Source organism: Cavia porcellus, unplaced genomic scaffold (genome assembly GCF_034190915.1).
Source record: "Cavia porcellus strain 051 isolate PalLab524CR breed Dunkin Hartley unplaced genomic scaffold, mCavPor4.1 scaffold_30, whole genome shotgun sequence".
NCBI lineage: Eukaryota > Metazoa > Chordata > Mammalia > Rodentia > Caviidae > Cavia > Cavia porcellus.
In genome coordinates this window covers 33,199,166-33,222,174 of record NW_026947513.1, presented here as the reverse complement: position 1 = coordinate 33,222,174, position 23,009 = coordinate 33,199,166, and the positions used below count along the sequence as shown (strand labels likewise).

General features: G+C 45.9%; 2 protein-coding genes across 3 annotated transcripts in view; one reads left to right on the top strand and one right to left on the bottom strand.

The window, feature by feature from the left end:
- The window catches only part of Igfbp7 (insulin like growth factor binding protein 7), a 65,929-nt gene extending 49,356 nt beyond the window's left edge, over positions 1 to 16,573 (top strand). The window contains exons 2-5 of the mRNA XM_003471680.5: positions 8,886 to 8,995; positions 13,869 to 13,985; positions 14,535 to 14,675; positions 16,318 to 16,573. Of these exons, the coding sequence (XP_003471728.1) occupies positions 8,886 to 8,995; positions 13,869 to 13,985; positions 14,535 to 14,669 (362 nt within the window). The 3' untranslated portion in view covers positions 14,670 to 14,675; positions 16,318 to 16,573. The remainder of the gene's footprint in view (positions 1 to 8,885; positions 8,996 to 13,868; positions 13,986 to 14,534; positions 14,676 to 16,317) is intronic.
- Positions 16,486 to 23,009, bottom strand: part of Polr2b (RNA polymerase II subunit B) — a 41,629-nt gene continuing 35,105 nt past the window's right edge. For both annotated transcript variants that reach the window (XM_003471679.5, XM_063240734.1), the window contains 9 exons: positions 22,569 to 22,665; positions 21,702 to 21,796; positions 20,710 to 20,960; positions 20,540 to 20,629; positions 20,216 to 20,323; positions 19,192 to 19,305; positions 18,670 to 18,830; positions 17,338 to 17,533; positions 16,486 to 16,882 (listed from right to left, as the gene is read on the bottom strand). In XM_003471679.5, the coding sequence (XP_003471727.1) occupies positions 16,793 to 16,882; positions 17,338 to 17,533; positions 18,670 to 18,830; positions 19,192 to 19,305; positions 20,216 to 20,323; positions 20,540 to 20,629; positions 20,710 to 20,960; positions 21,702 to 21,796; positions 22,569 to 22,665 (1,202 nt within the window). In that variant the 3' untranslated portion in view covers positions 16,486 to 16,792. The remainder of the gene's footprint in view (positions 16,883 to 17,337; positions 17,534 to 18,669; positions 18,831 to 19,191; positions 19,306 to 20,215; positions 20,324 to 20,539; positions 20,630 to 20,709; positions 20,961 to 21,701; positions 21,797 to 22,568; positions 22,666 to 23,009) is intronic.

The window sequence follows — 23,009 nt, the reverse complement described above, 5'->3', positions numbered from 1 at the left end:
GCAGGGGCTCGGCCCTCCTGGAAGACCAATGGGCCACCATGCAGTCCACACAGCAGTGTTCAGGGACCCTCGCCCTCCCTGTCACCCTGGAGGTTGTGGCAGCTGTTTCTCCCAGCCACACACTGCATTTCTGCCATCTACCTTGAAAGCCACAGCCTCCCGAGAGATACTTGTCCTCTGGTTCCCTGACAACCCACAGGGATTAACATTCTTTCTCCCCGTCTGCAAACCTCCGCTCTTTTCTGGCTCCTTGGCTGCCTGTCTCTCTCATCATCTGAGCATGCCCTGCCCCGAAGCCTTGTTTTAAGGGAGAGCGTCTTCCGAGGCAGGGCTTCTTCCAGTGCTAGAACCCACACCCAGGCCAAGAGAAACAGGCAGTGCATCCCAACTATGATTCTAGTTTTTTTGAAGCATTTTTGGGTAACTTCAGTGTGCAGCCAGTCTAGCAACCACTGGTCCCGCAGTGGCCAGGGCTCCTCTCGTTGGTTCTGTGTGCCTGTCATTTCTTCCTCTTCACAAGATATCTTCCAACCTGAGACACCTTCTGGAGCCAGAAAAATCTGTTAGGTAACTTCTTGTCCACCATGCTTCTGCTCAGCAAATCCCACAGCTAGGATTCCTGCAGTGGGACTCTTGTGTGGGTAGAGTGTGCCAAGGGCACATCTAGTTCTCAGGGAGCTAAAGGATCTCAGTCTTCCACTTAACACCCAGTGCATCATTCACCTTGCTTCTCAGTGAATGTAGGTCTCTGCCTTCTTGAGTTTTTGGGAATATTCTGACCACTAAGTTTAGCAAGTCCAACCCTCCTAAGGCAGAGGGTCACTTGGCAATCCCTGGAGTCTTTCTCCCCCAGGGGCAAGGCCCTTGTCATGCAGGACCTATGGGCGGTGTATGAGCCTGCAGGCTGGGGAATGTCCCCCTCACTGCTGGGAATGGTACCACTTCCTGATACCAGAGGATGCCCAGCATTGGAGTATAAACAGGAGAGAGGACTGGGTGCAGATGCATGGACACAGAGTCCCTGAGGAAACTCACTTCTGGACTCTGAGGAATCACAGGGTCATGTGTGACCATCCCCGTCAGCAATAAGGGCCCTCCTGCAAAACTTCCCCACCCAACTCAGTGCTTTTGGATTAGGAAAAAGTGAACAGAAATTTGAATCTGTAGGGTTTAAGGTGAGTCATAGTCCTGACAGGACAAGCCTATGATGTGTGGAATATTTCCAAGGCTCCAGAAACCAGAAACACCCAAGTGACTGGGGAGTGCGCCTCCAGAAAAGCACTCTTTGTAAAGTCAGACATTACAAGTGCTCAAAGTAAGACCTAGCCCTTGAATTTAACTTGCATAAACATTAGTCAGTCTGGCAGGGCAGGTTTCCAGATTCTATGGAGCTCTGCAGAATTAGTTAGCTCATCCCCCAGCAGTGCTGCTGATACAGGCCCAGGTTAGCTCATTGGCCACACACCTGGTGGAGAGGGCATGCCACCTGCCACACCTGCAACAGCTGTCACCAGTTGAAGACTCCTCCAAAGCTGACCTAGGATCATATGTGACAGAATCACTTGGTGGGGTCCAGAGTGTACCCAGAATTGAGGTCCTTGATCAGCAGCCCACTTCTTCTTGTGCTAGACCCATACAAGGAAGAGAAAAAGACTTCATCAAGCTCCAGATTGCAAGAAGCAGCTTCCTGTTTGTGTTCTGTGGTCCGTTCAAACCTGGAGAATTGGAAACTCTTGCAAAATTCACAGTTCTAGCTCTAAATACTAGGTCTACTTGTGAAAAAATAGCCTGATATATGATGGGATTTTCAGCATCAAAGATTGGAGCCAAATGGGGTGTCTACACTGTGTACTGAGTGCTGTCTTCTCCTCCCCTCCTCATCCTCAGATGATACCCCTGAACCTATGCACTACATTTCCATACCAAGTTTCAGCTGCTACATCACCCCACCTCTGGAAGTCCCCAAAATCACTTGGTTTGGCAGGTAGCTGCGCTCTGTAATTAGCTGTATAGTCCCACTTCCCCTGATGTAATATCAGGAAACGTCCACTTGTTTCATCCCCTTCCTCCTCTTGGCCATGGATACCTTCCTACTATTCTTTTCCCATTTTGTACTTTTGTTTGGTCCTTTGCCCTTTGATGTGTCATCGGAACCCCATCTCAATCTGGGGGCTTTTGCCAAGTGATCTGGACTCCTCATTCCCTATGTAGCATCTAAAATTTTCCTTAAACTCTCTTTGCCCTTATTCGATCTTAGTGCTCATGCTGGAGATAAACTATTCCAGACCCAGCATCCAAAGTCAAGATGAGCTTGGTTTGCGAATCTTCGCCAACTTGGAGGAGTCCTTCTACTCAGCTGTTAGCTGTTAACAAGTGCTTGTTGAGCCCCAGCATGCGAAGAATATGGCCCAGCATGATGCACAACTCTATTTCAGGCATGAGGATGATGGATCTTCTCCCATACAGTCCTAACTCTTATCACTGAGACTTACTTTGAATGCTAGATGTCCGGGATGAATTTGCACCCTCTGATCATACACTAATTGATGGATTGATTGAAAGCATTACTAGTGGCAAGGAAAAATAAAATGAAAGATTAAAGAAAATTATGATAAATAATCTTCTTGCCAATAAACAAGAATTAGCTATAAAATGACGTTAGTTAGCTAACGTGGCCCCAGCACACTGGTGAGTGTCTTCTCAAGCACCATCCAGCAAATCATGTTGTGGTTCTGAATTTGCTGCTGCCTCTGCCCACTGCGGACAGCCCTGAGCTCTCCCTGCTCCCCATGAGTGCAAGGAACATTGGATTCTAGATTCCTGGCTCAGCTCTGACTCCCACAGAACCTGATGCGTCAGTCAGTCCAGCAGGGAAAGCACTAGAGAACAAGAATGCACCAAACTGTGTTGCATGACTTAACTCAAGGACTTCACAGAAGAAATAAGTGGGAGCCAGTGCTGTAAAAGAAAATGTCCCAGAGGACTACATTTTATCCTGATGATTTCATGTAAAGAGAAGGCATGGGTAACAGTTGAGAGGAGGGAGCACTTTCCAAGGCATGGAGGGCTTCGCATAACCAGAGACTCTGGGAAGGAGATGAGCATGTTGTGATGGGAAAACAGGACTGCTGGGAAAGGCATGGGTTTGGGGAGAAACATGGAAGAAAGAATTGGTGGGATAAAAACTGAGAGATGACAGAGAAAATTATACAGGCAATAAAGCCAAAAAATGTGTAGCTGGATGTGATATTGGAGAACAGATAGTGACTACTAAGGAGAATTTGATTTTTGATCTCTTTTTAGGCTCAGTGGACTATGCTCAGCTTCAAGTTGGAACTTCCCTGACATCTCAGTTCTTTCAGATTAAAACATTGGCTTATGAGGTGATGGCCTGGATGTTCTACTTTGCCCATCCCTGGGGTAGTGAGCTGGGTTAAGAGTCCTGCACATTGTGCCAGGGTGGATAAGGAGGTGCGTGAGACACTCTTGCATTAGATTGAGGGCTCCAGGGGCAGGGAGTGGGACCTCAGAGCCTCAGGGATGTCAGAGATGCAGGCCGGGAGTTTGTGATGGGTGCACTCACATCTGAACCCAAAGACCACCAAGAGATGGAGGAAGGAGAAAAGGAGGTGCAGAGAAAGAGACATAAAAGGAATTAAGATGTGTTATGTACATGTAGCAGTTCCCCACGATGGATGTGTCTCAAGAGAGTTCTGTCTTCTTTTTCTTAAACAGCCTGGTGAGTGCATCTCAGGCCATGGCTGGAAAGCACTCAGATGAGGAAATGGCTCTCATTCTTTTTTAATGTCCCTTCCTGTGCTTTTTATAGGATAATGAATCTTTTTTTTTTTTTTTTTTTTTTTTGTATCCAGGATCAAACTCACGACCTCACACTTGCCAGACAGGCACTGTGCCACTGAGCTATATCCCTGGCCTAGGATAATGAATTTAAACTATCCTATCTGCTACAACTTTATATGAAATCAGATTGAATCAGTTGCCAGTAAATTAAACATTAATTCCATTTCAGGATCTTTTCTGCATGGCATTTGTGTTTTGTGAGAATTGCCCTTCTTAGCCTCTTTAGAACCAACCATAATATTCCAAATTTAAATCCATCATGGTATCCCCTGTTCTTCCCTTTCTATATCGTTAGTGGTTTCTTGGGGCACAGCTGTGCCGAGATTACAGCTGAGTATCCCTGAAGTAACACAGCACTCTGTGGACCTTTTGCCTAGCCTGTAATTGGAAGAAGCAGCCTGAGGCGGAGATTCTGCAGAATGCTTCTCACCGCTTCTAGATGACACTGATTGATTACACTGAATTTTTATTTTCTTTCCAAACTTAAACTTTCTTTCTTGGTCTGTAGTCACAGCACTTGGGAGGCTGAGGCAGGAGGACAGTTGCAAGTTCAAGACCGGGCTGGGCTACAAAGTGAGCTCCAGGGCAGCCTGAAGTGCATAGCGAGATTTTGTCTCAAAAAGACAAAAATAAATTAATTAATTAAAGTGAAGCTTTCTATATTTTTTTTCTTTTATCAGTACCAGGGGTCGAACTCATGACCGCGCACTTGCAAGGCCAGCGCTTACCCACTGAGCTAGATTTCTAGTCCCAAGCTTTCTTTCTTACTACAACTTCACTTAGGGTCTGGCTTTTTTGCTTTCATATTTTTCTTCTTCTCTTCGTCCTCTGCCTTCTCTCTCCTTACTTCTTCCTCTTCAAGGAAGGATGAAAAAGAAGGAACCAGGTAAGGCTGTTGAATGAGAGTTATTAAAAAGGGGAATAAGAATATGGACTTGGCATGCCTGGCCAGCACAAGGTCCTGAGTTCCATTCTTGGTATTGAAAATTATGGACTTGGAGGATAGACATAGAGCACAGGGGAGACTTTGAAGAACCAAAAGAGATTAGGTGGAAACTAACTGAATTGTGTAAGATGAGAACGGGTAGCCTTGTTTGGAGATGGCATCTGGGACAGACAGTGGAGAGCCCGGCGGCTTCTCCTGTCGGCCATAGGGGGCACTGTGAACACACGATGGTTTTCTAGTGTTGGCTGAATGACAAGGGGACAGATTGAGGCTGGGGACAGTCGGTCATTCTATAGACAGGATGTCTGCTAGACGGATGTTTTAGCAGCCTAAAGTCCTATGGGACAAGAGCAAAGATAAATAAATAACTGGTGAAACAGACTCTTCCTGGAGCGCACTGCGGGACCCACAATGACTGGAGGCCATGAGGTCATTTTCAGTGGGGTGTGTGGGGTGACATTTTCTGGAGTGGGTGGTGGGTGCAGGATGTGGTTGTCATATGAGGCCATAGTATTTGCACCCCATCTTTCTGTATCAGCCTTGTGCTCTGTCCCCCTAGGTCACCGTGCCCCTCACGCCATGCTTCTAACCAGGGACCACCACTCATCTTTGTACACTGCCGTCTTCTGCCATCATCCGGCCTCCCCATTCCCTCCGGGAATTGTGCCTGGGAATTTCTAGGCCAAATAAGTGGCAGAGAATCTGGCAGAGCCCAGAGGTAGATGTCCTCCCCGGATGGCTCTGAACCAAGTGAAGGGAGTGAATACCCAGCCCCTGTGGACTATCCCAACCCACCCTGATGGGACCCCCCTGCCTCCAGCTGCCCTGAGGGGTCTATTGGTCACTTTGCTGTTAGTCTCATCACTCACTGACCTGACTGCTTTTGCAAGACAGCACGTATTAAAACCTGAGGGCCATCGGGGAGGCTGGTTCTCGTCAGCCTGGATATTGTTTGTTAAGCTTTTCCTTGTGTTAGCAATCCAGACTTTGCTCAGGGAGAGCTGAAACAGTGCAGGGCTTTGGAAGCCTCGTGGTCTCCCCCCACTCCTCCTACGTGGGAGTCACAGAGCAGCGCAGATTGCTAAGGTCCAGTTCTGCACACAGCCTGACAGAACCGGCATTTTTAGAACAGCCCATTTGCCTGAGGTGTTATGTGTATTGCAAGGGTTCAGAGCACAGAGAAGGAACTCACAGTAGGTTTTGTTTTCATCTTGAGCCCCTGGGGATGGCTCCTATTCAAAGTATTCCCAGTTGAAAATGTTTCTGAAGAATTCTTGCTTCTCCTGGAATGTTCTGTTTCTTGGAATAAGGCTGGAGGGAGGGAGGCAGAATAGAAGCACCCTGTTAAGTGCTTCAGCATTGGCATAATTCACTGCTAAATTATACCAGGGTTATTGGCACAAGGAGACCCAGATCGATGGAACAGAAGGGGGGGTGGAGGGAGCTCACATACATGCCCTGTGGATGCCGGATGCTGCACCAAGGCGCTATTTAATGAATCAATAGGAACAGAATGAGCTTTTCAAGTGCTGCTGAAGGAACTGGCCACCCTTGGGGTGTGGGGGGCTTTGACTTACACATCATAGAATACACGAAAATTAATTCAAGATAGACCATAAACCTAACTGTAGAAAAGAACTTAATGTACAGTAAAACTTATAAAAAGAACCAGAATTTTTTCAACATGATACTAAAACCACAAACTAGGAAGGAAAGACTTGATAAAGTAAACGATATTAAAATGAGAACGTCCTCTTAAAATTATGGAAAAATACACAGCACATCTTCGGGCTCCCTGCAGAACTGCCCTGTGCCCCAGTGGCCAAGCTGGACAAGACCTATGTGCCTGCCCCTTGGACCTCGAGGCAATGGGTGCAGGCTGGAGCTTTGTTCCCCGCATCCCTCCAGCTCGCTGGCTTGCTCCTTCTTTTTTCCCGGACAATGCCTGTGGGGAGGTCAGCTGCACTGCTGCAGGAGGGAGCCAGGCCCAGGAGCACGAGGAAAAGTATTCAAAGTCCAGCCAGATCAGGGTCTGTGACTGCAAGCCCTTGGCTTGCAGGGTCGTGGAGGGAGCTTGGGGAGGCCTAGCGTCTTGCAGGGCCAAACAGGCAAGGTAGGAACCCTAGGAGGGGGCTGGGAGGGGGCCAGGAGGTGTGTGCAGTGGCCACTCTCCTGCCCCCCATGCACCCCTTCAAGATCCAGCCACACATGTCCCACTGTGACCTATGCTTGAGGGAGGAAGCACAGATATATTTGGAGCTTTCAAAACTTTTTTTGCTGTGCACACATTCTTGCAAAGCAGAAAAAAAAAAAACCCAAGAGATTTTAAAAATCCACTGCTAATACATAAGATGAATGGGAAAATCTTACATGCCAGGGTCATTTCCTTTCTGTTTTAAGAAATGAACACACTGGAAATAGCCTGTCGCAAGAGAGGGACTTTGTGTCCTTTGGATGTCGATGACTCCAGAAAACTTTCCAGGCAGGCCCAAAGGCAAGGTTTTCAGTTTCCCAGGACCTAATTCAAGATGACCTTGCTGCTAGAGACTCCATGAGGCCAGCAACCCCGCGGAAGCTGGGATAGGAGACTCAGGAATGAGTCACACATTCATTCGTGAAATGGTGCAGCACTCTCAGGACAGGGCTTTGGCGGGGAGCCAGGCCCCAGCGCTGTCCCCTCCCCTGCATTCTGGCCCTGGTGTTCAGACTGCAGAAATGAAACAGGCATCATCCAGGAAACGGCAGGTGTGTAGGGTGTCTCTTCTCCCTCAGAGGCTGGGAGCTACACCCCACACACGTGCTCTCTCATTATCTGGGAATTTCAGGGCCAAACCAGAACTCATTCAGTGGGTGTGCCTGGGTCACTTCCAAGGAAGGTCCGATCGACTGGTGTACAGAGCCTTTCCGTGATGGTACTGGAATTGAACCCAGGGCTTTGACACTGAGCAACTTCCCCAGCCCATTTTATATTTCTAGTTGAAAGACAAAGTCTCACTGAGTCATTAAGTTGCCTGAGCTGTGCTCAAACTTGTGATTCTCCTGGCTCACTCAGCCTCCCTGTGCTGAGATTACAGGCATGTGCTGCCCCATCCAGCGGGTGAGATCTTATTCGGGCACCGGTCTCCCCTTCATTGATTAGGGCAGGAATCAGCTGGTGTCTTCTGCAGTGGCCCCATCACCAGCATGTTGGGCCACACAGTCTCCAATGCAGCTGCTCTTTCCAGCCATTCAAACATGCAAAGGCCATTCTTAGCTTGCAGCCCATGTGGATGCAACTAGGGTCAGCTCTGGCTCACAGACCATAGTCAGCCAAGCCCAGGAGCAGAGACCTCGACTGTAGAGCACTGAGGACTAGACAGTTGGAGCTGTGGGTGCTGATCTAGAGCAGGGACCTGCGCACTGAGGCAGAGGAGGCGATCAGTACACAGATGCCTGGTGCCAGGGGCAGGGAAGATGTCATGCTGGCCCCTCTCTGGGGCTTCTGTACCTCACGCAATACCACCACCACCCGGGCACATCAAGATGAGAAGCAGCCTCTCTGGGGCATTTCTGTCCTTTCCAGCCACCTCCCCAGCCTGTGGGGCAGGGAACTCCGAGCCACCTTCTGTTCAGAGACACTGTTCCTGGCTTGGTCTGGGACATCGGTATCCCACAGCTCTCTTCCTGTCCCCTGACCCTTGCCAGGACCACAGCTTTGCAACCTAACCCTAATCCTCAGGCAGGATTTTCACATTTCACATCTTCACATAAGGCTTTGGATTTTCTTTCCTTTCACTGTAATTGCTTATTACCCTCCTCCAAGTAGAAACATTGGTAAACAAAAAGAAACGCTAAAACATTTTGGAACTAAAATGTCACTGTATTAATGGAAAAGTCCCAGATGATGCAAGACAGCTGGGAGACTAAAACCCACTGAAGCATAGTCTAGGGAAGAAGATAATTTTGCTAACAGTAGGTTTTTCTTCCTGATTGTTTTTGGTAGTTTGCATGTTCCAATTCCTGCATTTCCGAAGTGGATGCTTGGCAGGCTGGGCGGGCTGGGCTACGGGGACTGATGTGCCTGCACCCTCTTTTGCAGGTCCATCCATCGTGACACCCCCCAAGGACATCTGGAATGTCTCCGGTGCCCAGGTGTACCTAAGCTGTGAGGTCATTGGGATCCCAACCCCAGTGCTCATCTGGAACAAGGTCAGTCCATGATGGCAGGGCAATGTCCCAGCCTCACCAATGCAGGACCAGCCCAAGGCCCGCTGCTACTGGGACCATGCTGTGTCCACCTTAGACCGCTGGCACAGCTGTCAGCCAGCTGCTGCCCAGCCTACTTTCCACAGCAGTGCCCTGGCCAAGATCCGAGCAGTGATAACAACAGTGTGTGTCTGTATGTACAGTACAGCATAACAGTTAAGAGCTCAAGATTCACATGGAGTATGGTGGCACACACCTGTAATCCCAGCACTCAGGAGACTGAAGCAGGAGGATCGCTACAAGTTGGAGGCCAGCCTGGGCTACAAAGTGAGATCCTATCTCAATAAACAAAATAAAAAAGTGAGTTCCTCTCTTTCTGTCCAAAAAAGACCCCTCATAACTACCTGCCAGGGCCTCAGTCCCCCACTTGAGATTGAACATTCAGCTGGCCCTCTGGGACCCATCTGTTGAGAGGCCTCATAGGAGCTGGGGCCTGGCTGAGGGGGAGAGGGGCAGAGCTCTGCAGCCTTCTCCTGTGAGCATGGTTCTTTTTCTTTTTTCTCTCGCCACATCTTGGTTTTTTGAGACACAGTCTTGCTCTGTGGTTCAGGCTAGCCTTGAATTTGAGGTGGTCCTCCTGCCCAGCCTTCAGAGTGCTGGGGTTATAAGCCACAATCACCTCGCCCAGTAGATGGAACACCTTTTGGACTCGGGTTTCTGAACCCAATGGTCAGGAACTCTTTGTAGAGCCAGCTGAAGAAGCTCGTATCAAGCTAGCTGAGACAGAAATCAAGAAATCACATGCATGCGCGCATGCACACATGTACACATGCATGGACACACACCGGCACACGCGCGCCCCCAGGGAGAAAGAAAAACAAAATGGGGCGACTGCAGCCTCCAGGGCTGCGGGCGGCAGGCCCGCGAGTGTCCTCCCACTGGCCACCTGGCTCTCAGCATAGCGTCTCATCATCTGCTGGGCAGAGCATTGGTCCGAAGGATAAAGTCGTCACCCGGGGACCCCACCAAGTACTGCCGGGCGGGTCAGCGCTGACCTCTGGCGCCTTCTGGCGGCCGAGGGCTGCGGTGCCGGGAGGAGCCCGCGCCTGCCGGCTCAGATGGACCCTGCCGCGGGCGCCCCCTGCAGGGCACAGGTTATGTTTTCAGCGACCGGGTTAGGAGTGTTGAGAGGGGAACAGAAAATCCGAAAGTGCTCCAGACTCTCCTTAGCGGCAGGGAGACCAGCACCCCGGGAACGCTTGTCCCTGCTCCACTGCATGGACACCCGGAGAGCCGCGGCCGAGGTCATTACTGGGACGCACTGTCCTCTCGCCCTGAAGGTCCCGGATGCGTACACTTATCCAAAACCACTAATGGCTTCAAATCTGATGTAAACACACAACTGTTTTGAATAAAGTGAATGCTGGATTTTACACTTTGAAAACACAAACTGCCTAGCGCGGTCGTGCATGTCTGTAATCCCAGCAAAGGGGAAGCTGAGACAAAAGGATCGCCACGAGTTTGAGGCCAGCCAGGGCTCCATAGTGAACTCCTGTCTCAAAAAACAAAACAAAGAGTATGTGCAGTTCAGAGAATGTAGCATTCTTTCTTGCTTAAGAACTCAAAAACAGAGCCGAGGGAATACAAGCCTTCTCTCCATAGTTGTAGAGAGTTCTTTTTTTTAATTATTAAACTCTTTAATAGGTGATTTAGTGTAGGGCTTTATTTCCAAGAGATGCCAAGGCAGTTCTTAGACTTGGGGCACCGGGTTATCAGTCTGTACTGTCCTTACCAATAGTTCTTTTGTTGCATTAAATGAGGCGTTTCTGCCTGATGGTACATGCCTGTAATACTAGTAGGCATGCCAGCAGGGAGTCTGAGGCATGAGGATCTCAAAGTTGATTTTCACCTAAGCAACTTAGCAATTTAGTGACTTAAGACTGCCGCAAAAATATTTGTGCATGAATGTATGTATGTATGTTTTTAAAAATTAAGTAGGTCAGTGAGAAAGCCCTAGATTCAATTCCCAATAACCACAAAGTTAGATATAGTGATGATGATGAAAACTAATGATCTAAAAGCTTATAAAGAGTTCATAATTGTCTTTTCTCTTTCCATTCCCTAAATAAACTGTGAACTACCCTGGCTTTATCTTTCTACAGGCTTTTTCATGCCCAGACTGATGATATGGCAGAGAGGGGGGACTATAATATGCTCATTTTTCCTGTCTTAATCATGGTTTCCTGGGCCCCTCCATGGCTGCTTTTCCTAGCTGTAATTCCACATAGCCACGGATCCTACCGTGTCAAACCATTGTCATATTGCTTTTGTATTCCCAGCTTTTTGACACCCTAAACAAGCAAGGTTGCCTTCAACATCCACATGCACATAGCCTACTCCGCTCTTCTAGGAATAGGATAGAGTCCCGGAAGTCACGTGGCTAGCACAACTAGAGTACCGGAAGTTACCTGCTCGGGTGGAACTAGAGTACCGGAAGTCACGTGGGTAGGTGCCGCCAGAGTACCGGAAGTCACGTGGCTAGATGGCACTGTTCCTTCTAGTTGTAGTAAGCCCAGATGGCTGAGTGGGTGGTGGAATCTTAACTTCACAGCGCTGTGCCACCCTGTCACTGGCTGTAGCACACAGGTTAGCATCGCAGTCTGTGTGGTCCTCGGACCGAACCTTGGCCTCACGTGCGCTTGGCCCGCATGTACACTGCGCGGAGTCCTCAGTGCCAGTCACTGCTTCAGCTTCCTTGACTACATTGAGATGGTCATGCCGTAGGAACTGCCCTTTCATACCCTTTACCTGTTTTCTATGCAGTTCTTCAGCCTTTTTTTTACATAGAGGTAACTGAACCTCTATCGTGGATTACAAGTATTTTTTGTAGACAGTTGCTTTGTCTTTTGTTTACAGTGGCAGGGGAGTCTGAAAATTTTAACAAATATATGCATTCTACTAAAACTTCTGTAGATTTGCCAGGAAAACCCAAATAGGTTCTGTAATGCATAAAGTTTTCCTGGGCAACCTCTTAAATTTCTTATCCCACTACTCAAAGGAATCTACCCTGCATTGTCAGAATTAGACTTTTTCACATTTCCTGCTGCTTATTTACAACAGCTGGACTCAAGACAGCAGAGGCATGACCAGAACCACCAAAGAGGCTGAACTACCGTACAGACCGAGTCTTCACCGTACACAGCTTTCTCGGCAGTTTTTCCTGTGCGAGAGTTTCTGGAGTTTGGACTGGCACTTGCAGCCCACGATCTGCAGAATTGTCTTAGGAGCTTGTTTTTTCCATCTGCATCTTTTTTAAAACTCTTACTCAAATAACTTTGCCATATAAAATAATGGCCACATAAGAATTCTTGGCCCGTCCATCTATGGTACATAACTTTTTATATTAACTAAAATATATAATGAATTCTGTTAAATATATTTAACAATAGTTTCTGCATAATAGATTGCATTAATTAGCACAAAATGCCCTTTTTTTACTAAAAATTATGTGATCTATTGACAAATCTTACTTTTCTGCTTTGGTGATAGGTAAAACCTTTGTAGGATACTGGGATTCAGTGAATTAAGGCCTGAGATATAATACTTTAACCACTGAATCAAATTAGTACCACAAACATTAAGACCCATATTAAATAACTTTTTTTAAACAGGTCTTGCTATGCCGCCAGGCTGGTCTTCTGCCTGAGCCTCCTGAGTCGCACGCATGTGCCACCACACCAGGTTTAAATATCTACTTCAAAAGTGGCACTCACATAAAGTTTCTGCCAGCTACTTGAGAAATGGAATGAAAACATGCCTACTGTTTTATCTTCATTGCATTCATATGAAAAGAAACCCAGTTACCTGGAACTCTCCCTGTGTTGGTGGGCATGTAGAAAAATTCCTTTGTTACAGAAGACATTGAAAAGGCAGCTACCTCTCTGAGAGTTTAAATCCTTATTACAGAAGTAATGACAATAAACTTCAACTCACTTCCTAAAAAAAAGGCCTAGCATAAAATGAACATTTTTTTTCCTCAAACCCCCCCCCAATTATCACAAGCCCTAAATTATGTATGTCTCTTATGTGATACAAGCCTGTCTAATCCTGTCACTAGGAGGCTGAGGCAGGAAGATGACCAAGAGTTCCAGGCAACTGAACTACTACATACCGAGTCACTCTCAAAAATAAAACATCACCATTTCTAAATGTATGTGTACGGGGGCTAACAAGTACATTTTTTCTTGTGCATTTTCACATATCTTCCAGTTTTCCTAATGAACATAGTTTGACCTTTAAAAGAAGGGAGAGCGTTAAAGACATATTCACTATTGGCGTTAAACCAGGCAAACTGGCTACCTTAAGCCAGCCTTCAGGATCGAGTCCTGACATGCATAGAACAGATACCAGGCTTTGTCCTGAGAACAATGCCAGCAGTTTATATGTGACAGGCACGTTGGACCTCAGGCCCTCAGTAAGTAAATCACTGCCTGAATCCTTAGCTCTCAGAACAAAGAAATGGAATTGGCTTGGCCCCAATCCGTTGCCCACTGATGAGACCAGTACGGAAGAGTCCCAGGCCCAAGCACGCCCATCACACTAGCCCTAAGGGACAGTGTGGCCCACAGACAATAAAGGCCCTCCAAAGAGGAGCAGGTTTCTGTGGGCGGAGATGGGCAGGAAACATGAGCATGTCTTCCCCAAGCAACAGATTAGTGGGAAACAGCAGGAGGCAATAAATGCTGCATTCAGAACAGGGACCGCGCAAGTCAATTACTCGGTTTAATTGTGTCAGAAACCTGATTTCACCTTGTGCGATTCTCAGAATGTGCCCATTTCCAAGTTGAAGTTTTGGTGCAGAAAATGTGTTTTGCAGGTCAAAAGGGGTAGCTATGGAGTTCAGAGGACGGAACTCTTGCCTGGCGACCGAGACAACCTGGCCATCCAGACCCGCGGTGGCCCAGAAAAGCACGAAGTGACTGGCTGGGTGCTGGTGCGTATCATGGGTGGTGGGTCTCCTTCGGGGCTCAGGCCTGATGAGGCCTGAGGGGCCGGGAGTCTCCCTGTCGGAGACTCAGTCTCCCTGTCGGAACAGCCCTACCACAGCTGCAGCTCCTCTTCCAGGAGGCACTAAGGGCGACTCGGAGGTGTTTTGTTTTTTGTTCATACCAGGAATCAAACTCGGGACCTTTCACTTGCCAGGCAGGCACTTGTGCTGCAGAGCTGTATCCCTGGCCCATGGAAGGTGTTTTAGAAACAATAGGGACAATTCTAGCTTTTTCACTAGAGTTCAAAGCAAAATTCTCACAGGCACCTAAGACACGCAAGTTCTGATCCCGTGGGTGTTTCTTAGCTGATGCCCCATCAGAGCCTGCCTCCAGCTGCCAGCTTACATGGAAAGCTGTGGGTGACATTTCCTGTCTCCTCACCCACGGCTGTGCTTCTGGCTGCACCTATGGTCATGTTAGGGAACTGGAGAAGGACCCTATGGAGGCCTGTGCAGAGGAGTCTACCAGACACTGACATCCCCTTCCTCTCACAGGTGTCTCCTCTGAGTAAGGAGGACGACGGAGAATACGAGTGCCACGCATCCAACTCCCAAGGCCAGGCCTCCGCATCAGCCAAGATCACAGTGGTCGATGCCTTACATGAAATACCAGTGGAAAAGGGTCTGTGAAAAGAGGTGGGTCAGTCTCGCCACCAGCGAAAGAGTGACGGGAGCTTCTGCTTAATGAAGAATACAATTCACTGTGTACTGCAGATATGTACTAATACACTTTTAAGATTTGTTTTTCAGAACAGGTCTCACTTTGTAGCCTTGAACTCATGGCAATCCTCTTTCCTCAGTTTTCAGAGTGCTTAGATTACAGGCGTGTGTCACTATGCCCAGCTGAAGATTTCTGAAGATTCACAAATTACTTTCTTTAAAATTTAAAAACAAGAGGGCTGGGGATTTAGCTCAGCTGCATAACTGCCTGCCTGGCAAGTACAAGGTCACAAGTTTGATCTTCGATACAAAACTATATATATATATATATATATGCAGACAACACAGAAAAAACATGAAAAAGAGAACCAAGTATCAAAGTTTATGAGACTGGCTATTAACAAGCTCTATAATGCTGGGACCCACAAGGGCACTGGGTACATTAAAATGGGGATCCTCTGATTCCAGAACTGTGGGTGGCTGATAGAGGGCCAACATTATGACAGATGCCTGGATCTCTTCTCTTAGACTTGAGAGGCAAACCCCAAACTTGCCTAGAAAAGCTTGCATTTCCTGTGTTACTACCCATATGGTATATTTCCTGTGTCATGACTAGTTAAGTTCCCGTTTAAGGGGAAGTGGTTGTGGGCAATTTGGTCTTTCACTTTTGAGCTTTTAAGAGAAAAACCCGGAAAGGTGAGGATGTATTCTAGCAAACACCCAGTGCTGTTGTGCCCCACTTTGCAGCCCCGAACCTCCCTCTAAATCAGTCACAGCGATGCCCCTTCACATGGTGCGGCAGCGCTGTCCACGTTGGCCTTCCCTTACACCAGTCAAGGACAAAACCTGCCGTCAGCTTTTGTCTTACGCTTCTGCTGCATTCAAATGTGGAGTGAAAGGAAATGGCAAAGAAAAGATGTGTTTGGTCAGAGTCCCTTCAGCCAAGGGACTGGCTGTAAAGCCAGACAGTGAGACCAAAGCAGCAGCTAAAACACGAGCTATGCGTCCCTCAGCTCTGCCACTCTCTGCTCTACAGTAAGCTCTGAACAAAAGCTTACTGTGGGCCATGAAGGAAAGCTCCTTAGCCTCTGGAGCTCGACTTGCTGGTGTGTGAGATGTGTGACCCCAGGTCTCTAACAAGGGTCCCTTTAAACACGAACCAGTCCAGCAAAATTGCCTTCCATACCTCCAGTCGTACATCTCGAATCCCAGCGCACCGCAGCACATCACTGTCACTTACAGAACCCCTTTGCACTTTTACCCCCACAGTCTGTTTTGCAGACAAGATCTTACTATGTAGTCCAGGCCAGACAAACTCACGGTGACCCTCCAGCCTGTTTCCCAGGCACCAGGATTACAGACATGTCACCAGGCCTGATTTGTTTGGTTTTTCTCAAAACATAGGATTTCACTGTTACCCAGGTTGGCCTTGAAATCCTGGGCTCAATGACCCTCCTGCCTCGGCCCCTCTAGCAGCAGAGGTAACATGCACACCACCGTGCCCTGCTCTTCTTCCCCACATGGTAACATCTTTACCTGTTTGAGAACCACCTGACAATCAGAAAGTCAACCATGTCTGCGTATGAAACTGATTTCTGCCTTTCTCTTTTTTAAACAGGTGGAGGTGCTGACTATAAACTCGCAGAATATCTAAGCCTATACAGCTGACAGCAGTCACAGATAACTACATCTCCTGTTCTTGCCTGAGAACAAGTCTCTTTTAATCTAATCCACTAATTCTTTAGATATTTACTGGTTTCCCACAGAAAAATCCAAAGATAACACATCCAGAATATCTACAAAAATTTATTGTCTATTTACAGATGAAAAAAGCATGCATATCACTAAACCAAATAAAACACTTTTTACCGCAACACAGGACAGCATGTCTTTCTTGACTGAGGGTGCTGGGGACTGAACTCCTATCTTGTCATTTTTTCAAGGCTACGTCATAGAAACAAGATACAAACAAGTATCTCATTGAGAATTTTTTGGTACTGGGAGTTGAACTCAGGACGTTGCACTTGCCAGGCAGGTGCTGTGCCACTGAGCTAAATCCCTGGCTCACTGAGAATCTTTTAAAAGAGTTGCACTTAGACACTCATCATTCGAGGTGCAATGCTCATAGACATAAGTTCCTGAAACAACAGCTTGCATGCGTAAGGCATTCGCACCAAAGAAATCTGAAAAGGAAAGAAAAAAGTAATTAGCAGAACTGCGCCAAAGTTACTTCCCTTTTCTGCCTCAGCACAGAGGTACAGCGCTGGAGCTGGCAAGTGAGCATGCTCAGTCACCTGCCCTGCACCTCGCTCGCTGAATCCTACCCTCTCCGTACACATGACTTATATCAACCTTCCAACTAAAAGGTTTAAGAAAAACTTGCTGCTTAAAATCTCTTACTCAAGACCTTATTATAAAAGATAAATAGTTTGGGAAAATTACTACCATTAAGGTTTTTTTTTTTTTTTTTTTTTTTTTGGAAAAATTGAATTACCTTTTTTCTCATTAAAACTAGAAATCCTAATATAGACAAACAACCACAGTTGTGCCATACCAACCTGTCCCACTATGCTGAGTCTGCTAGACAAGTAGACCAACATGCTTGTACCCTAAAGAAAAGACTAAAGTCCATACACACCTGAGTTTTGTTGCGGCAGCCCCTGCATTCATATGTGTGAGTCCTGGTGTTAGCAATTGCCATGATTCCACAGAGGTTGCAGACGTGAACCTGGTAGGGATCTGATGCCTCAAACAGCCTTTCTCTTAAAAACTGTGCTGCTCCATGGGCAATCTGACAGTCTCGTTCCATTTCTCCAAAACGCAGGCCACCATCTCTGTTACAGGGAAAACGGCAGATCACCTTGTACTTTCACTCACAGCAAAGATAAAGAATGACATTGCAAAGGAGAACCAGGCTCTAAATTTTTCTCTCTAGCTGGTGAAAAGTCTACCAGCCTTCTGACAGGCACAAGGTCCCCAAATGGAGTAGGCACACTAGATTCTCAAGTACAGCACATAATTTTCCTCATAAAATCCAATGAAGCACAGAAAAGAGCACATCAAAAGCTACTGTTTCACTTTCTGAAAATGAACACTATACTCAAAATTGAATTTATGAAGCCAATTTAAATAAGGCAGCTGCCCTGTGAATGACTCCTGCCCCAGCAGTCAAGCCAGGAGGACACATGCATGTTGTAAAGGGGAAAAACTAGTGAACTAACGGCTACCACAGTGGCTCCAAAATTGGGTGATGACGGTTTCCGTCACATTCTCAACACAAGATACCTGCAGAAAACCAAGTGGTCTGGAATGATACTACCAAAAAGCAGAAGTCACCATTCCACTTTGCAAGACACTAGACAACCCATTCATTATGTTTGAAAACTGGCAAATATTCAAACATTTACCTTGCCTTTATTACAGGCAGGATAAACAGACACATATCACCAAGTGACTAGTTGGGGAAACAATTTTAGAAATAATGCAGCTAGCCAGGTGTGGTGGCTCACACCTGTAATCCCAGCACTCGGGAGGCTGAGGTGGGAGGATCAGGATCGTTGCGAGTTCGAGACCAGCCTGGGCTACAAAGTGAGCTCGAGGCCAGCCTGAGCTGCATAGCGAGACCCCGTCTCAAAAAAGACAAATAAATAATGCAGCTAACGAAGGAATGGCAATCCCTGTTTAATCAAAAGCTTTAAACAATGATCATCAACAGCTATGAAAGTCATAAAACAGAAGGCAACCACCAGGCATTATATAGCACATACTTAAAATTCTAGCACGCTAGGTAGCTAAGGCAGGAGAACCATAAGCTTGAGGCTGACCTGGGCAACCCAGATCCTATCTTAAAAACTAAAAAGGGTCTGAAGATACAATTTAGTGCAAAGGTCCTACGTTCAATCCTCAGTCCAAAAACAAAAAAACCAGCCCAGGCTAATTAACAGCAATGATGCTAACACAGCTCTCTCACCGAGATCTGCCCTCCATAGGCTGTCGATTAAGGATCTGAATAGGTCCCCTGGCTCGAGAATGAATTTTATCATCCACCATATGCTTTAGACGCTGGTAATAGGTGGGGCCAATAAAAATCTGTGATGTGATTTTTCGACCAGTAAACCCATTGTAGAGGACCTAAAGAGAAACAGACTGTGAAACACAGAACTAAAAACATTAAACAAGTTCAAAAGGTATCAGCACATACTGTTAATTCCAGGCATAAATGTCAAACAAAACTAATCTATCAGCAGCGAGGAGAGTGGGGAGTGTGTGCTGACAGCAGTGACCACAGGGGCATGAAGGGTCTGGGTAAGGCTCCTTCCAGGACCCTGGTATTGGTCACTCGGGTGTGTTCACTATGAAAATTCATCAAGCTGTGCAGTTACGATTTGTACACTTTTAAAGTATGTGTTACATTTCAGTAAAAGGTTCATTTTGTAAAAATCACATGCATAACAAAAAAGAATGCAAATAACTACACCAAGCACAAGTATACCTCATTTCCTCTGAGATGGTAGCCATAGTCAGACAGAAGATTAGAGATCTTCTGCACATTAACAGCATCATTAAATGGGGTGGCATCACCAATTTCACCCTTGTTAGCCGAGACCTGGAAACAAAAACATTCTTTAAAATGCAGTTTCACTGTTTTCCCATAGAAGTTACATCTGAATAAACAAACAGTTAATTAAAATCCTTCTACAAATGGGAAAATTTTGAACTTAAAATCTGTATTAAGGGGACTGGAGATTTAGCTCAGCGGCATAAGCACCTGCCTTGCAAGCAGGCGGTCGTGAGTTCGATCCCCGGTACCGATAAAAATGAAAAAGACAAAAAAAAAAAAAAAATCTGTATTAAGGAAAGCTATAATATACTAGGCTCAGTTTATTAATATTTAAACTTTATTTGAAATAATTTATCTAAAAATGAAAAACTCAGTTATAAGCCTTCAAATAAAAAGCTAGCCAAAGAATCAGGAACAGGGCTGGGGATTTAGCTCAGCCGCATAAGCACCTGCCTTGCAAGCAGGCAGTCGTGAGTTCGATCCCTGGTACCGATAAAAACGAAAAAGACAAAGAATCAGGAATAGAGACAGCAAGACTTCCAAACTATTCTGATGGCTAAAGGAAAATGACAGTTCAATATCCCAAAATCAAACTATCCACATGGTACAGGACAGCCATTCTACCCTAACAAGACATTTAAAATATGAAAACCTCCACTGAAATATGCTTAGCTGATAATATACCTATAAAATTAAGTTCATACTGAACTAAGCACCAGTGAAGTAACTATAGCAAAGAAACAGTGAATAAGATAACCATGTATGTATCTAGAACTTGTAGGTAGTATACCTGTCTTGGCCATAACTGCAAATATTCTCAATTAAAAAAAAGGGAGAAGCAGAATCATAACCAATTTGAAGATAACCATACCAGCTTTAACAAACAGCCTGCATCAAATATGAGAGGAAATAATTATCATTTTGAAAGAAATGCCATTTCAGAGCAATTTCTTACCTTCCCTTGAAGACATTCGATCAAGTGACCAATAGTCATACGAGAAGGGATGGCATGGGGGTTTATGATGATATCAGGAGTGATACCTTCACAGGTAAAAGGCATATCCTAGAAACAAAGTTTTAAGAGACTTAAAAGATACTAAAATCTCTTAGCTACAAAACTAGGACCAACATCATCTCTCAATTGTATTGTTTATGTCTTAAATTCTGTTCAAGGTATGTTTATTTCTTCATTAGTTAAAAAGTTAATAAAATTAGGCTGTGATTTTAAATAATAGCCAATAAGACTCTGGATTAAGAGTAAAGAAAACCAGACAGCTACCTCTTGCCGGTACTGAATACCACATGTCCCTTTCTGACCGTGCCGACTAGCAAACTTATCTCCAATCTGTGGGATTCTTACAGAGCGTACCTGAGGTCACAAAAAATAGGTTAAATGAAGTCAATTTACATTCTGAAGCCACTTACATGAAGCGGATAAGTTATACTCACCCTTATTTTACAAAATTTGTATCCTTCCTGGTTGAGAGTTACCATAACCTGATCCACAATGCCTGTCTCGCTGGTCCGGAGAAAAGTGCTACAGTCTCTCTTGGTGTAGCGTCGGTTAGTGCTCTCCAGTTCATCTTCATTCTCAGGCAAAGTGACCGTTTTGCCTATGATAACATCATCTCCAGACACACGAACCCCTGGAGCTATCAAGCCATCATCATCCAGCTTGTCATAAATGGCATGCCTCATGCCTATGAAGAAACACACAGGGCAGCTTCTGGAATGAGCATCCCACACAGGAAGTACTAAGAATGTGTTTCACACACACACCATGAAGACTGAAAACCACACACACGTGTGCCTTCTGCATGCATCTTCCAATAGCAATTGCCAAGTTCATCTTGTGCAATCTTATCTCCCCTTCACACCAAGCCACTACTGCACAGGACCACCCTATAAAACTGGAGTAACTAGAAGAGACAAAAAAATAAAACACATCCCTCTTATAATGCTGCTGGTAGTGAAGCCGCAGCAGAGATACCCATTTCCCTGGCACATCCTACTGCACAGGTACTTTTTAAATGTCTCAGTATCAATTAAAATGTAATTTTCAGTTTTCTAGAACAAACAACAAATGCTAGGTTATCTTCTTATTTTTAAAATGTTTACCAATACTTTGGCCAAATAAATATGGCTATATCACAGTCTGGGGGCAAAGGAGAGCTCTTGTGCAAATGTACAATGTGAAGAACAAGAATAAACACAGCTTCTCTGATCTACGTTTTCTCCCACTGCAGGACCGAACAAGAGGGAAGGTCTGCGGCAAGAACACTCATGGAAGGTGCAAGGAGTCTTGGCAAATCACATATTTTCTTACACACAATTTCTAAGAATGACACAAAAACACACCCCAACACTACAGAAAAAAACAAGGCAAAAAGTACAACCTGGCAACATTACTTAAGAGAACTACCTCTGAATTCTACACTTACCCTGGCATGTTTCACGTGTAGGTTTCTCAAAAACTTCTTCTTGGTCAAATCCTTTTTTAGATTCCTGTTCTTTATAGGAGCGATAGAAAACAGACCTAAAAAATACAAGGTGCTAAAGGTAATTTCTGTTTTCTTTTAATAAAAGGGCTTAGTATATACCAACAAATAACTCTTCATTGTTGACAGCTGAGATACACCTAAACATGAACAAGGAGCTGTATGAAGGGTGGAAGCTAAACGCTAAGTGGGCCATGCATGCGGCACTTCACTTCTCACCGCCCTGGACTCGGGCAAGCTGAGAAAGAGCTCCCACGCAACCTCACAGCCTCTTCCATCCTAACAAGCCCGGGAGGTGGCACCCCAGGCCCCCCTGGACAGCTCCCGTGGGCTTCGTACACTAAGCTGTGATGGGTACCGCCTGGCACTGGAGCTGGCCCCTGCAACTACGCAGGGGAGAATCCTCTGCTCCAAATCTCCCTTTTTAAAAATTTCCTATTTTTTAAATAATCTTTATGCACTATGCATTTGAGGCCAATCTTTGTATCAATAAAGCAAGCAAAGTGAAGAATAACAGAAAAGAGGAATGGGAGCACACTGTAGTTCTAGCAGCAGTTATTTATGGGTTCCAAAATGACAGGTTCATGATTTTGTCTGTAGACATTTCTAAATTATTTAAACGCAAAAGACCCAAGCCAAGATACTGGCATCTGAAAATCCAAGGAGACACATGATGCAGGGTCCACTCAACCAGACTGGATACTTGCAACGCCTCCTTTTCTGGCAGAGGGCAGTCAAATTCATTTTTAAAGAACTTCTTGTATTAAAAAACTGGCATCCTGTGTTTGACAAACTGCGTAAGTGACTGACCGGAAAAAGCCTCGGTCTACAGCTGAACGATTCATGATGACAGAGTCCTCCTGGTTGTACCCAGTGTAGGAGGCGATGGCCACAATGGAGTTAATACCTGCCGTGAATTGAAGAGCACACATTAAAGTGTCACCTGGGAAGCCAAGAAACCTGTCCCTTCCTTTAAATCTATTTTATTCGATCATATCTGCCACAAATGCTTAGCTGTTTTTATCACAGTAACAGTAAAAAGTCTACACCTCCAAATGTTTCCTACACATAGTCCTGTAATTGTCATTCCCAATATAGCCCAATCTTACAATCAGTGATGTCACAGAAGCCACCTCATTACAGCACCTCTCTAAACCACGTCATGATCCAGAGCAACCCTGTGGAGCCGGGCATGGTGGCACAAGCCTATAATCCCAGCACTCAGGAGGCTGAGGCAGGAGAATTGCTATG